This window comes from Macrobrachium rosenbergii, chromosome 3 (genome assembly GCF_040412425.1).
Source record: "Macrobrachium rosenbergii isolate ZJJX-2024 chromosome 3, ASM4041242v1, whole genome shotgun sequence".
Taxonomy (NCBI): domain Eukaryota; kingdom Metazoa; phylum Arthropoda; class Malacostraca; order Decapoda; family Palaemonidae; genus Macrobrachium; species Macrobrachium rosenbergii.
Genome location: NC_089743.1, coordinates 2094560 through 2105000, shown reverse-complemented (window position 1 = coordinate 2105000; position 10441 = coordinate 2094560). Strand labels below are relative to the sequence as shown.

The 10441-nt window shown below is 38.5% G+C and overlaps 1 protein-coding gene across 1 annotated transcript; it reads right to left on the bottom strand.

Annotated features, from left to right (window-relative positions):
• Positions 1-8713: 8713 nt before the first annotated feature.
• Positions 8714-9303, bottom strand: LOC136828286 (uncharacterized). Its single transcript, XM_067086164.1, has 2 exons — positions 8987-9303; positions 8714-8903 (listed from the first exon to the last, which is right to left on the bottom strand). Exons 1-2 carry the CDS (start codon positions 9301-9303, stop codon positions 8714-8716), a joined length of 507 nt encoding a protein of 168 aa, XP_066942265.1.
• Positions 9304-10441: the final 1138 nt, after the last annotated feature.

The window sequence follows — 10441 nt, the reverse complement described above, 5'->3', positions numbered from 1 at the left end:
ACATAGAATTGTTTGTATATTATAACCATCACCACCTATTTATTTAACAGGAGCTTGGTCCACCTATCTCTGGGTCGACCCTGACCCGAGCACACCGATACACTTATACTGTGCAATATCGACTCACAATCTGATCCAGAAAGTGCCAGGGTTTGTCTTGAAAAATTATGTTGTAATTAGCTAAAACTGTTCTCCAGCACACAGCTGAGGCCGTGTCTGAGCTCAATTTTATTATTTGTATTCTTTTATTTTGCATGTCCATGTAACTATTAACATTTTGTATAGCAAAATGCAGTATTCATATTTTATTGTGCCGCAGTCATATTAGTTGCATGCCCTTTCAACGTAAACTTATTTACTAACTAGAGTAAAGTAATGTAATTCTCCTATAGAAATGAACAAAGAGTCATCAGTGGTACCTTAGTTAAGCTATTTCAAGATTCTTTTATTTTATGTTCTAAAGGGTTAAAGATGGCTATTTTAAAGTTACGATAGCAACAGCCTTTGCCTGAAGATTTTCCAACCCACTCAGGTTGGAATTCCTGCTTAAATGGGGGCTGTTATTACTTCTCAGGCTACTGCCTTGAGTATCAGTTTAATATTCTAATTTAAACTAAGAACCATCGATTCAGTCAGCATCTAGACATTTTGATTTGCATACGTTAGTCTGGAAAGTTGCCAGCTAGCATCTCTGACCCACACACACACACACACCTGTTGCATGTCTTTTTGCTTTGTACTTCCGAGGTCTTGGAATTTTTAACAGACTCTGTCTGGCAACTCACCACCCCACCAAAATTGGATCGGGCATAAAAGCTGGAAATGACCTAGATCACCCTCACTCGCTGCCGGAATGTCAGAATGTCCTCTGGGAAAGAAGTGTTTTGTATGCCATCATCTAAGCTTTACTGAGACAAATAAGATGCAGTAAGTCTAAGCTATAACCCATGAGGGACAGAGGGACCCGGCGGAGAACGGCAATCTCCCGATAACCTGTAGCTCGGAGTCTGAATCTACGTTTTTAGTGCAAGGCACTAGAATTTATTAAACTAGGTTAAGAGTTTTGTCAGAATCCATTGGCCTCCATCCCTCACCCCTTTGTCTCCTCCTTGAATGCCTTCTCCTATCACCCTCCAACACTCCCTTGAGCTAGTCATTACTTTTCAACTTTCCCCCTTGGCACTGGCTAATCTCTAGAGTAACCTTAGTAATGCTTTGAGAGAAATTTGTTTTTCATTATTGCCTTATGACTCAACCGCCATCTTGAAGGACGTGGGGCCTATTTAACTTTATCCAAGAGTATCCATCTCATCCCTTATCTATCAGGCAATTTGTAGGGGTGTGTGGTTGGTAGGGCTGTTCCAACATTGCCAAGTGACTCAAGCCCTCTTAGAAGGGTCTACAAACCATTTCTCAGCCTATGTAGCTGCAAATTTTGTCCCCTTGATTGGTGTAGTGTAAGTAAATTAAGTTAATTGGTCCCTGAGTCTATTTGATGCCTCAGTAGAATACTTAGTCTCACCCTCTACCTTTTTTTTTGTTTATGAATATTGATGGAGTGATGGAGCGCCACAAGGTCCTTGATTTACTGATTATATGTAATGTAAATACGGGGTTTGAACCCGAAGGGAAATGAAAACCCTATTTATAGTCTGGGAGCCGCGAGAGCCTCATGCAGTTACGTCTGCCTTAGGCAGCGCCCGGCTAAATCCCTTATCAGAGAACTTATAGCACACGGTTGGCACGTATTCATTCCGGTTAACGGAAGCTTGTCACTATTGTGATAGGATATCAGGTCTCGGGGGGTCTGCACTTTGACCCCCTATCCGCCGCATTGATGAATCAATTCATGGCTAAACATCAATGGTTACACCTTTCCATTTGCGCTTCCGTGGCTAGTTCGAATGAATCGGGTCAAAACGCGACTACGCATCTACTGCGCATGCGCATATTGCCAACCCAATGTTTTTCTAGCCGCGATTTTTGGTGTGTTAAAATCTTTTCCGTTGTAATTTGAAGGATTTCAACTTTATTTGGCATGGAGTCTTCATCTCAGTCAACGGGGAATAAGATAAGTACCTGCCCTACCGCAGTCACATAATTTAGTCCTGCTTAACTAATATTTTCATGTATTTTTTAGTGTCCGAAATGATGGCTCGCGAGCGTCATACCGTTACCCGTATTTAGGCTAGGATTCTGCCTTAATTAAAGAGAAAAGCATAGGTTAGGGTAGGATTTTTAGATTCAGCATGTCAAAACACCCTAGCGTAAACTGTTAAACATGCTTGGAAAGTTTATATAAACCTGCTTGTTATGAAATTATCGATAGCCCGAACGCTAGCGCTAGCGCTAAAGTTAGGCTAACCTTTGCTACTTTTAGCTTTACCGAAGCGGATGATACCTGCTTTCGGTACTTAAGGTAATTCTTTTTAGTGTTATTTATGTGACATAACTATATTTTGGACATTTTGTTAGAGTTTATTGTGTAAAACCTCCGATTTATGTCCCATTATCGGTGGGGAAAAAATGATTTGGGCTTCTGGAACATTCTAGAAGGTTCCATCGAAGCCTTCGACTCTGAATCGTTTCGTAACGAAAATCGCATAATACACTGGCTCCCATTCGAGTTACCAGATACCTCAAGTCGAATTATTTCGAAATAGTAGTTTTTCTCATGCCGAATTGATTCGAAATAGTAGCTCCTTTATGTCGAATAGTGTAGTATAGAAATGAGTTATGAACTCAAATAAAGATATGTCGTTCTATTAGCTGTAAGGTTGCTGCCATGCACCAATGAAGTCGTGAGTATCGATTCTTGCCAAAATTATTCGTCTGGGGCGATCGATGTCCTATATTGGGTATACCTAGATCCCCTAGTCTAGGTTAAGCCTACATGGTAGCCCACATTCTTGGTCTATGATACCCTCGACTCGAATGGCATGGATTTACCTGTTGCTCTGTCATAGAACTGACATAATCCCAATACTGTAAAATTATCATAGCCGTTAATAATAAAAATATATACAGTATATATTTATATATGCAACTACCTATCTGTATCTAATATATATATATATATATATATATATATATATATATATATATATATATATATATATATATATATATATATATATATATATATATATATATATATATATATATATATATATATAAAATGGATTCATTCTGTTAGCCATCTCATTACCTCCTATAAAATGAGTCAGAAATTAGTGCCAACTCTAAGTCTCAGGAACCAGAATATCCTTAGGATGGGTTGCATAACGGATCCAGTACCTTGAAGGAATTGTATAAAGTGGGTTGGAACTGGAGTATGCCCCTATTTTCAATATCAGAGTAAATCAAATTCAGTATATACGAATCATTCTGCGATTCAGAAGTGAGATTTGGGTTCCCAGTTTGGTAGAAAGTCCCTTTTCTGGTGCTGAGGGAGCCCAGACATCACTTTCTATGGAATGGGCCCCTTTCGGAGCTTACCTGAGGAACCTAGGAACCCAGGTTTGACTGAGGGCACCTCCTCTAAAGCTTCTTTTAAAAGCCAGAGGAAACCTCAATGATTGGGAAAATAATGACGTACTGTTCTTTGGAAGCTTACCTGAGGGAGGAACCTAGGTTTGATTGAGGGAACCTCCTCTAGAGCTTCTTTTAAAGGCCAGGGGATATCTAAATGACTGGGGAAATAATGATGTACTATTATGTTTCCGGAATCCAAAATGGTCCAGAATTACAAGTTATTCGGAATTCCCTTGTATTCTAAAGACTGATTTTTAAGTGACAGATTTTTGTATTATGCATCACATATGGAAAAGTTTGGGTGTCAGGTAACTTTATAACTTTTCTATGCATTGCCGGACAGACCAAGATAATGACATAGAACCTATGTGTTGAGCATTTTCATTAAAGAGCCAGGTTATGCACAAGGAAACACTCAGGCTCGCAAAAACCTTTATTGAGGAAATGAAATATATAGCAGATCAAATGTAGCTAGTAGAAGAACAAGAGGGCTCCGGGCAGTAGACCGCCAAAAATTCTAGAACCGAAGCGTAAAGAAAAGTTCGTTAGGTCTTTCTCCACAGAAAAAAAATCTCATAACTTGTTACAGATATCAAATAAACTAACATACTGCATCAGTAATGTCGTGAAAAAAATTGGATCCGTATTTTCCCGACAATCCTTCACAAAGTTCAGGATAACCGAGGGGGAGTGGGAAGTAGGCGACCGAGTTTGTGGTTCTCATTTGTTTCTAAATATGTTTGAAAAGTATTAGTGTCAGGCAGATTGCCTATATAGGCTAAGCAATATCTTGAGTAATAGAAGGGCTCTCCTTTAAGAGATTCAAATGTAATTTATGATAAATTATCCAATGTAGAAGTTTTGAATGGGAACCGAATTGACGACGAGGTTTGCAGTGGGGCAAAAGGCGTCTTTCTCAAGGGCACACCATACAGGTAAGCCGGGATCATTCCGCGTCGTCACTTCCTAAGCCAAGTTTTTTTTTTTTTTTGCAGTAAAGAGCCGGTTCATATAGTTTGCTATTGTAATCACTTTGTATTTTTGTCATCCGCGGGTTGACATGGTTAAAGTTTATCCAAGGTATTGCTTAATGATCAAATGTCACGAAAAATTCTTGTATTTGAGTTTTGTAGGCTACTTTATCGTGGACCTCATGGTCCGTCAGTTCTGTGTTTGTTAAATTTAAATAGTCTAATTTTGCAATAAAATCCTACCTGTTCTTGTTGAACCTTCGCTCAGATGCTTGCTGATATCGCCCTTCAGGCCTGACCGTCCTAGTCCCATCCCATCTGGGGACTTAAGGGCCCCATAGACGATACGACCGGCGGATCAGGTTCCGTTTTAACTCCGGTATCCTTGTTGCCTATAGACGTTCGATTCACTCCAGATTGCTGAAACCTGGTAGAGTGAAGAAATGTCCGCTCTGCTCAGTGATGAAGCTATAGGCTGGCTCTTGCAACAAAAATTGGAAAACCCCAGCGAAAAAGGAGAACATAGATTAAACTATGGTTGAAGAAGAGAAATAATAACTGACTTCACATTGTTTATTTAATGAAATGAAACGAGCCTGGTGACTGGTTTAATTACCCAAGAAAGGACGAGCAGACCGACATGGAATTATTATATATGGTCTCCCCCTTATAAAAATAAAAAAACACACTTGTATGAGACAACCAATATCACTGTGTGTGTGTGTGTGTGTGTGTGTGTGCGCATGTGTATGTATGAATGTATTAGTACTATTGTTTAAATTACGTTGTTAATTTCCGTACATAAAATAAAAGTTTATGATAATATTTAAATTGTCCTTGTATAAATTAAAAATTTTGTGTATAGAAAAGTTGAAAATTTTACACTTAGTTACAGAAACGTAGGTTTAAGGGCATATTCTGCTTTAGCAGATCATAGACCTACTGTATACTAGACTGTATACCACTTGACTATGCAAGATGCTGTGTATGCAACATAGTTACTTTTTACCTTTGTAAACTCGTGTTGCATAACTTGAATAATTGCTTCACATGTCTCTGGGATTATATGCCTCAAGGAACGACTTGTGGCGCGCAAGCGAAGTCTGGCCAGCAACCTCTCGTACAGTGATATTGGTTGTCTCATACAAATGTGCATTTTATTTGTATAAGATGGGAGACCATATATAATAATTCCATTTCGGTCTGCTTGTCCATTCTCGGGTAATTAAACCAGTCACCAGGCTCAACTTTCAATTCATTAAATAAACAACCGTGAGGTCATTCATTTCTTTTCTCCAACCATATATATATATATATATATATATATATATATATATTTTATCACATCACCGTGATTTTATCATATGACAATCAGTAAGCTACAAACGTCCTTTGATATCAATTTGCTCTACCTCGGAAATAATATATTTTCATATATGTTACCGAAGGGGAATTTTTAGTTGATAATAAGTTCGTCGTCCCGTGGGTTCAACCAACGAAGGACAAGAACTCAGGACTACAGTGGATGCCTTAATCCACACGGTCAGCAAGTGGTATAAGTGGATATCGGCACCATTCTACAAATCCCCGTCGAATTCAGGTGTTTGTATTTAGAGACGATATCCACCCACCTCTGTCATGTTGACCGTGTAGTGTGTTTGTCGCATGCAGCCATATTATGACTTTTTTTATCACATCACCGTGATTCATATACAATCAGTAAGCTACAAACGTCGTTTAATATCCAATTTGCTCTACCTCGGAAATAATATATTTTCATATATGTTACCGAACGGCTCCATTCTACAAATCCCCGTCGAACTCAGGTGTTTGTATTTAGAGACGATATCCACCCACCTATGCCATGTTGACTGTGTAGTGCGTTTGTCGCACGCAGCCATATTATGACTTTTTTTTATCACATCACCGTGATTCATATACAATCAGTAAGCTACAAACGTCCTTTAATATCCAATTCGCTTTACCTCGGAAATAATATATTTTCATATATGTTACCGAAGGGGAATTTTTTTAGTTGATAATAAGTTCGTCGTCCCGTGGGTTCGAACCAACGAAGGACAAGAACTCAGGACTACAGTTCTTGTCCTTCGTTGGTTCGGGATGACAAACTTATTATGAACTAAAAAAATTCCCCTCCGGTAACATATATGAAAATATATTGTTTCCGAGGTAGAGTGAATTGGATATTAAAGGACATTTGTAGCTTACTGATTGTATATGAATCACGGTGATGTGATAAAAAAAAAGTCATAATATGTCTGTGTGCGACAAACGCACTACAGGGTCAACATGGCAGAGGTGGGTGGATATCGTCTCTAAATACAAACACCTGAATTCGACGGGGATTTGTAGAATGGTGCCGATATCCACTTATACCTCACTTGCTGGCCGTGTGGATTAAGGCATCCACTGTAGTCCTGAGTTCTTGTCCTTCGTTGGTTCGAACCCACGGGACGACGAACTTATTATCAACTAATAAATTCCCCTTCGGTAACATATATGAAAATATATTATTTCCGAGGTAGAGCAAATTGGATATCAAAGGACGTTTGTAGCTTACTGATTGTATATGAATCACGGTGATGTGATAAAAAAAGTCATAATATGGCTGCGTGCGACAAACGCACTACACAGTCAACATGGCAGAGGTGGGTGGATATCGTCTCTAAATACAAACACCTGAGTTCGACGGGGATTTGTAAAATGGAGCCGATATCCACTTATACCTCACTTGCTGGCCGTGTGGATTAAGGCATCCACTGTAGTCCTGAGTTCTTGTCCTTCGTTGGTTCGAACCCACGGGACGACGAACTTATTATCAACTAATAAATTCCCCTTCGGTAACATATATGAAAATATATTATTTCCGAGGTAGAGCAAATTGGATATCAAAGGACGTTTGTAGCTTACTGATTGTATATGAATCACGGTGATGTGATAAAAAAAGTCATAATATGGCTGCGTGCGACAAACGCACTACACAGTCAACATGGCAGAGGTGGGTGGATATCGTCTCTAAATACAAACACCTGAGTTCGACGGGGATTTGTAAAATGGAGCCGATATCCACTTATACCTCACTTGCTGGCCGTGTGGATTAAGGCGTCCACTGTAGTCCTGAGTTCTTGTCCTTCGTTGGTTTGAGCCCACGGGACGACGAACTTATTATCAACTAAAAAATTCCCCTTCGGTAACATATATGAAAATATATTATTTCCGAGGTAGAGCGATTTGGATATTAAAGTACGTTTGTAGCTTACTGTATATGTATATATATATATATATATATATATATATATATATATATATATATATATATATATATATATATATATATATATATATATATATATATATATATATATATATATTTTTTTTTTTTTTTTTTGCATACATCAGTAATTTTCCAACTATTTATCATAAGCCTCATCTCGCTTTCCTGCAAAGTACAATAAACTCTTCCCAGAACTCATCTGCCGACGTAGCTGCCACGCTTCCCTTTCAGCGTCTAGTTGAAACTGAAGTAAATCTTGAGATCATGCCATAGATGTGGAGTTTCGGGCCAGCACCTGGACTGAAACGGAAGACACGAACCTGGCAACGCAACGGCAGGTTGCGAGCTGGTCAGAGAGGCCGACGGACTCCGCCCACCGTTGGTCGGAGGAGAAAACCGTAGACAGTGAGGTTTACTTCCGGTTCAGACGACCTGATCCGGCGATCGTGTCGTCTTTGCGGCCCTTTAGAACCCTCCCAGTCGTGGGGAAAATTCATGACAAGTAACAATCTAAAAATATTCTGCCTTGATTTCTTACATCAAATAATAACAAAACAAAACTTATGGACAGGTAGATATTTTTTAGTCAAAAACACATCTACAGAAAATTGTGCAAAACACATTCAAGGTGGACTTAACTGAATATTATTATCACTCCTTCTCACATTGACTGTGTTTTGTCACACGAAATCAGTCATAACATTGCTCTAAGCTTTGTAAATTTTTCTGACGTCAACCCTTTCGGTAGGACAGTATTGAATCTCAACCTGATTATTATAAATGACCACGAATATAATGATATTTAATATCAATATGCTTTGTTTTAGGATGATCTTTGATATTATTTGCAATGCAAATAGCAGATTGGTTATCTTCATTAATTGCTATTTATATCAGTTAACAACTGTTTTAACTACACAGCTTCTTCAGCAGCATCAGCAAGAGCAACATACTCAGCTTCTGCTGTTGATAAGGCAACACATGATTGTTTACTGGTACGCCAAGAAATCAAACCGCTTCCCAAAGAAAAACGATAACCTGATGTTGATTTACGGTCATTTCTGTCTCCAGCCAAATCAGAATCAGAATAACCAATACATGAACTAGAATTTTGTCCATCATATAGAATACTGTACCTAGATTACAAGTACCTTTGAGATATCATAAGATTCGTTTCACAGCTGACCAATGTTTAGTAGTAGGTTCAGAACAGTATTTTGCAACATTACGCACATCAAAATTTCTATCAGGCCTTGTCTTAGTTGATAAGTATAAAAGGCTACCTACAGCAGACATATTTTTCATGATTAAACAAGACAAAGTCATCAACTGCCTTTCAATAGTACAATTAGCCTCAACAGGTGTTGATACAGGTTTACAATTTTCAAAGCCAAATTTCTCCAGTAAAGCTTTAGGATACACAGATTGCTCAATAAAAGTGTTACCATCATCCTGAGCAATATTAACACCAAGACAATAATGCAATTTACCCAAATATTTCATCTTGTAATGAGCACTCAATGATGATTTTTATTAGCGAAATATTCAGGAGATTTACATGCAATGATTATATCATCTACATAAATAACAATGATGCATAAAACACCATCTGTAACACAAGTATAAATGCAGGGATCACTAACAGGCTGCTTGAATTCTAGTTGCTTCAAATATCTATCCAACGACGAATTCCAGCACCTAGGAGCTTGTTTAAGACCATATATTGAATTATTCAACTTACACACATAGTGTTCTTTTCCTTTTTCTAGAAATCCTTTTGGTTGTGTCATGTAGATTTCCTCGGAGAGTTCAGCATTCAAAAATACTGATGACACATCCATTTGATGAGCCTGAGGACCATGTTGAACACCTAATGCCAACACTGTACAGACAAATTCAAATCTCACTACGGAACTAAAGGTTTCATCATAGTCAATACCTAACTGTTGTGAGAATCCTTGAGCTACTAATCTAGCTTTATATGAACACACACTTGCCATCTGGTTCAATTTTCTTTCTGAATGTCCATTTGGATTTGATAGGTTTAGGAGATTCAACCAAGGACCACACATTATTACTGGCAATTGAATCCAGATCGTTTTGCATAGCCTGTTTCCAATACGAAGATTCTGGACTGGTGGGAGCTTCTTTAACAGTAGATGGTTCATTTTCTCCTACACAATAGTATAGGCTACCCATTCACCAAACCGATCAGAACCTTCTTGTTCTTGTAGACCGTCGAACGTCAGACTACGAGTTCGTAGTTTCCTCCACATCACCATCGTGTCCAACTTCAAATTGAACACATTTTTCTGCAGAACTCTTGGTCTCCTTCTCAGCTGATGAAAATTGACTTTGATCAAATATGACATCTCTGCTGTGCACAACCTTCTTTAGATTTAAATCATAGAGACGAGAGCCTTTTGTTTTTGAGCCATAACCGAGAAGAATGCATCTCCTTGATTTGGAATCAAACTTTTCTCGCTCATCCTTGGGAATATGAACATGAAAAACACACCCAAAAGTTCGAAGATGTTTTACATTAGGCGTGTGACCATTCAAAGCCTCATAGGTAGTCATATCATTCAAAACAGTAGCAGGGCTTGTGTTGCGACAGTTGCGCGCATAAGCTGCAGTTGAC

Excerpts from the sequence above, each read along its gene's own strand:
- LOC136828286 (XM_067086164.1), bottom strand. The coding sequence starts at position 9,303 with ATGAAATATTTGGGTAAATTGCATTATTGTCTTGGTGTTAATATTGCT. Across the intron at positions 8,904-8,986 it reads GAACCTACTACTAAACATTG|TTCATGTATTGGTTATTCTG; the intron begins GTCAGCTGTGAA and ends ACAAAATTCTAG.